General features: G+C 43.1%; 1 protein-coding gene across 1 annotated transcript; it reads left to right on the forward strand.

Moving 5' to 3' along the window:
* Positions 1 to 2,465: 2,465 nt before the first annotated feature.
* On the forward strand, positions 2,466 to 4,796 carry LOC118792728 (cytochrome c oxidase subunit 8A, mitochondrial-like). Its single transcript, XM_036550634.1, has 2 exons — positions 2,466 to 2,683; positions 4,351 to 4,796. Exons 1-2 carry the CDS (start codon positions 2,564 to 2,566, stop codon positions 4,459 to 4,461), a joined length of 231 nt encoding a protein of 76 aa, XP_036406527.1. The 5' UTR covers positions 2,466 to 2,563; the 3' UTR covers positions 4,462 to 4,796.
* The last annotated feature ends 526 nt before the right edge of the window (positions 4,797 to 5,322 follow it).

The following is a 5,322-nucleotide window of genomic DNA, read 5'->3' on the forward strand; positions in this document are numbered from 1 at the left end:
TTTCAGAAGATATTCTTCACCAATACCCTCTCCCCACATGATGCGTTTTTATGGAACAACAGGGTTACTGTATAACAACTAGCATGCCAGCCTCAGTGCCTGCACATAATATTGTATTTGTTTATGATTTATTAAATGATAAATGGGTCTTGTTATCATACAGGCACCTTTTCAATAAATATAATTTGTCGATTTAATTGAAAGAGTATAATTATATGTATCCATTCCATTACTTACACAACTAGAACAGCTTAGCATTCAATGCTATAGAAACAAAGCTTCTCTCTCTAAATGTAAATGGAAGGCACCTTCTTCATTACAAAAGCAGCAGCTAATGGCTTTATGATACCTTAAAGAATAAGACTTTTTGTGATTATTAGTCCACTCACAAAAAGTATTGAAAGACATTACCCTTTTTCATTGGAAACAGAAATCTAATCTAATCTTTAGTGTAACAGACTTAAACTGGACATCAAAGAATGTGCTTTTGACTTCTCAGATGTTGAATGTCTTGATCCTTTGGTCTAATAGTCAGGTCTGGACTGACATTCATTATTGGATCACTCTTAAAATTAGAAATGCATGTTTTAATTTATATGACATTATTTTCTGTATGGAACATCAGAATAGTTATATTTCTGATCTACTGAACATGATCATCCTTTTGAAAAATACCACATGAATAAATGCAAGTGGGGGTGGGGAAGCATCAACCTTCTGTGATTGCCTTGCAACTCTAAAACGAATCTTTGAAATCAGATGACAAAGTTTTCAAAATAATTTATAAATTCATATGTCCTAGTATGCATTATGAAAAAAAATCTGTACCTCACGTGGCTCCTGTTTTTTAGTTTCATATCACATTGTAAATATATACAACTTCCCCTCTGCTTATGAACACCTGTTTAGAAATATATGTTCACTGATCAAATAAATCGGCTTGTGTTATTAAAACATTTAAACCAGCTGAATAGTTTTTATACACATTTTAACAGCAAAAGGAAACTCCTTCTATGGATTGTGTGGCATAACCAGAGCCAAGCGTTCAGATGTTCTCTCTCGGTAATCAATTGGTGCTCACGACCATTTCAGTAATATTTCAGATATGTTGAATATATGTCTCTTTGGGATTTACTGTGGTAAAATGTAGGGTAAGGTGCAACATTAACTTTTGCCTTTGAAGTCTAGGTTTTTATATGCTAGCGCATTTTTGCTATTTGTGGATTATGGTTTTGTTTCATTTTAGTGTTTGCTTTAGTTCTGTTTTAACTCGCGGGGTCCAGTAAGCGACTGTAAGTGCCTATCATGTTGCCATCGCTGCACACGGAAATCAGATTAGTCTCCACTTGGTCGACACTTACTCTGTTTTTATGCACAATTACTGAGTAGAGGAGTAAGAGATATGTTTTATCATATAAAGCCAGGTTCATAGGAAGGCACTATAAAGAAATGACGACGGCGTTTTTGTTTCGTAAAATGCGTCAGTTTTAATGCAATTTTACCTCACCCTTGACAACTGGTAACGGTTAAGAGAGCCTGGCGATAAGAAATAATGATATGAAATGTTGAGTGACCCGACGGGGCTTTGCTTGCAGGAGCAGCCGCGGTGACAGATTCTCTACAGATGACCACAATTAGGAAAACCAGGTCGTGCGCACGCCCTTTGAAAGCTTCCGCTCTGCTGGCCATCTGCTTCGGCGCTACCTGTGGGCCTCGCGCTTGTTTGTGACATCTGACGAAAAACACGGCCGTCTGCTTTCTGATTGTTAGCTTCCCTCCCGTTAATCTGATCCTGCAATCAGGTCACTAGCAATTAAGCCCGCATTGTGCACAAAGCAGCGATCATTCGATAACCACACAGCGGACACAGTCCAGGGAGGCAGGTGTTGTCCTTGCTAAGAACCTAGAGGTTTATAGACACGGTAATATTCACGGTTCAGTTAGGCCGAGGACTGATACATCTTTTTACAATGCACATGATTCACATATTCCTGAACATTTTCCAAGGTTCGCTTTTCAAACTCTTCCTGCACTGCACCTATACGGCCAGCAGAAGTCAGAACACAGAATGAATTCATCCACTCCTAATTGGACCAGTAGGCATCAGAGACAGGTTTATAGAGTGGGGGTTAAAAGCTACCTTAATATAATTTTGAAACAGGTTCATTTTGGCCATCATTCTGGAAGGGCTCCTCTAATTTGCCCTGATAGCAAATATCACCCAAAACAAATCACTTCAGAAGACCTGTGACTTCTTTACACGGTTTCACGAGGGGCTGTTTTTCTTCTAAAAGAGCCTCGGTCCCAGCCCGTGGACTGGAACTCCCGGGTTCTGATCTGATGATCTGATCTGCCCAGCAACAAGTGGGAGGGGTGAGTGGGAGCTGGGGGGGGGGGGGGGTTATGTTTTTGGTGAGAAGGAGTGACAGGACGGGCCCGCCTCCTCCCGGTTTAATGGGGGCGGCGTGGGGATGCCGGGCTCTGTCCCACAGGATGTGCCGGGATCTCCTCCAGAGCCCCTGAGACAGAGGCAGCCCGGGAGCAGCACGCACCCGCCGCAGTGATGTTCGCGGTCCTGAGCCGAGCTACGCACACTGGGCCGCTGGTCCGGGCCAGGACGGTCCTGCTGGAGCAGAGGCCGCGCATCTACAGCAAGCCGCCCAAGCACAAGATCGGACCTGGGGTGAGTAGACCCTTCCCAGAGCTTAAGGGTTTTCTGAACCTTTGGCGCTCTCTATTCTTTTTGACCTCAGCTTGTGCCTCTGTGGACCCAGAATTACTCTACCCACTCTGCCTCTCACTTTACTGATCTAGGACCAGCCCTAGTGTTTCTGGACTCATTCGTGATTGGTATTTCTACCCAGGAGTCTTTAATGCCAGATAAATTCTTAACATCAGTTCTGTGGCATCTGCTGTTCTTACACTGCATGGCTTTCATTAAATGAGACATCAGAGTTAACATAGTTAATTTGTCCCATATAAAGATAATTGATGAATACTTGGTGCAGCCAACCGCCCAGCTTCCCTGAGAGATCCTTAAGTTGATGCCTCTGTTGCTTCACCTGAGATTCTTTCTCCTGTTGCCATGCACTGTTGCTTCTACAGTATGTCATGTCTTATAGCTGTACAAATCATGGAAACAATATCTTCAGCTGGGGACAATTAAATCGAATTCATTTTAATAAGGAGCAGAAATCTGTAACGTTGCCCTTTTTATGTTCTACAAGGCAGGTTGGTTCTCAAAATGATTGTAAATTGTTATTACTTCATTACAGCAACAGCTTTTATGGAGTGAGTGGACTCTCAAATGGGAAAGGTTCATAAGGGTGACCAAGCAATGACTTTTTATGAGCTTATTGAATTATTATTGAGTGGTTTGTTGATGTAAGTCCCTTTGCAAGGTGCGCAATAATAAACCTCAACAATCCAAATTACAAGAACCAAATTGCCGAGAAAAGGAAAGCAAAGTAAGTATGAGAACTAAACAGAGAGAGAAAAATGACAGATTATTTTATGTTTCATTAATGTGCTGCTTAGGAACTTGTCACACTCTCCTACAGAGGAGGAAAGAGCAGTGAACTGAGCTGACCTGCTCATCCCAGGAGCCAGGGGCTCTTCAGTGGAGCATCCAGAGGCTTTGTGATGAGTCATTTTACAAGTGTACAGAAAACCGGGGTTCAATTTTCAGTGGTAAAATCAGAGCCACGACAAAGAGCAGGGCTCTCTGGTGTAGATCAAAGGGATCACAATGAGTTCAAAAACAAGTTGATTCAGCTATGATCATGGGTATGTCACTCTCTCCACCAATCTCCACCACTACCCCTCGATTTTGGCAAGCAGGGGTAGTGGTGGATTCCAGTGCTGTCTCTAGCATGCATTTGAAGTGGATGAAGTGGGAGGCAGGTCTTGTTTTCTGTGCTTATAACAGAAAGCCACTCTACTATTCTGATGTCATTAAGACCCAGGAGATGCTGGGTAGCTTGACCAGCCTTGCACAGTGATGGTATAGGGGTGGGGCAACTGTCAGACAGGCCTAAGGAAGCCTCTGATTGGTGCTTTCCACATGACCAAACTACCCCCATAACCTTGCAGTCAGGACAAGAAGTTGCAAGAAATGAGAGGGAACCACAGTATGGAAATAGTCTTTTTGCCTCTGTGTGTCTTTAAGGCATATAACTGCACAGACATAATGTTCCCTCCAAAGAGCTCTTCCATTTTAATGTAGTTTGTTTGACATCTCCTCTGCTGTGTGCAAACTTTGGTCAAAGAAAAAAAAAATCCCAATGGCCTGGTAAACCTGTTTAATTCTAGCCTAATTTTGTTCATATTCCCGTTCTCTCTTCTCCACAGCAAAGCTTCTTCATAATGTCAGTGTTTGCTGCCGCTCTGCTGGTCCCAGCCGGATGGATCATGCACCACCTCCCAGAATACCGCCAGAGGCCACGCCCACCATCTAAATAAAGACCCTGTGACATCATGTGGCCCCACCCACCACCGCTAAATGACTGCACCTGAAGCATTAGCCACCATGCCATAATATTCTTCTAATCACGAAAATGAGAAGGTGAATACCCAGAGGAGCTCTTAAAAGATCAGGCAATGGAGTGACAGAAACAGGAGATGGCGATGGAGATTGATGTTCGTGTGAGATGTAGTTTGGAAACAAAAAAGGAACAAGGATGTTGTTATAGCTTGGTGTGTAATGTACCATATAATTAAATTCTTACTGTTCTTAGAGCTGATTGCAGTGGTATCTCTTTTGGCCACCCCACCACCTCAATCAATAAATATATATACGGGAATATTGTGTGGTGTCTGATCCTTGCATTCATTAATTTGAGTCATGATAGTTTTATGAGTGTAGGAGCAGCTGCCACCCCACCATCTATGCACGCGCATACACGCACACACACACACACACACACACACACACCTTGTATGTGGATCAGGCCCTAATGCAATTCAGCAAAAAATCCTGGAGATCCTTCCAAATGTTTTACGCTTGAAGTTAAAGACCCAAGTAATTCCCCCCAGTGGGATCTTAATGAAGACTGGCGTTTTAAACCTGAGCTCTTCACTGGCTCCGTTTGGGTGGTCCATTCTAAGTGCCTTAAGGGGATAATTACACAAAACGGTGGTGCTATAACGATACGAACGTTCAGATCTTGTGGTGTGTTTAAATCTCGACAGCGCCCATGAGTGGAGCTAAGGAAACCCCGCCAGGGTTGTATAAACTCAGGCTGGTTTGGCCAGAAGGAGGCTCCAGGGACAGAAACTGGCTGATGCTGCTCATAAGACTAGACTGGGAGCACTAGACTAGCC

This window comes from Megalops cyprinoides, chromosome 17 (assembly GCF_013368585.1).
Source record: "Megalops cyprinoides isolate fMegCyp1 chromosome 17, fMegCyp1.pri, whole genome shotgun sequence".
Taxonomy (NCBI): domain Eukaryota; kingdom Metazoa; phylum Chordata; class Actinopteri; order Elopiformes; family Megalopidae; genus Megalops; species Megalops cyprinoides.

Excerpts from the sequence above, each read along its gene's own strand:
- LOC118792728 (XM_036550634.1), top strand. The coding sequence starts at position 2,564 with ATGTTCGCGGTCCTGAGCCGAGCTACGCACACTGGGCCGCTGGTCCGG. Across the intron at positions 2,684-4,350 it reads AGCACAAGATCGGACCTGGG|CAAAGCTTCTTCATAATGTC; the intron begins GTGAGTAGACCC and ends TCTTCTCCACAG.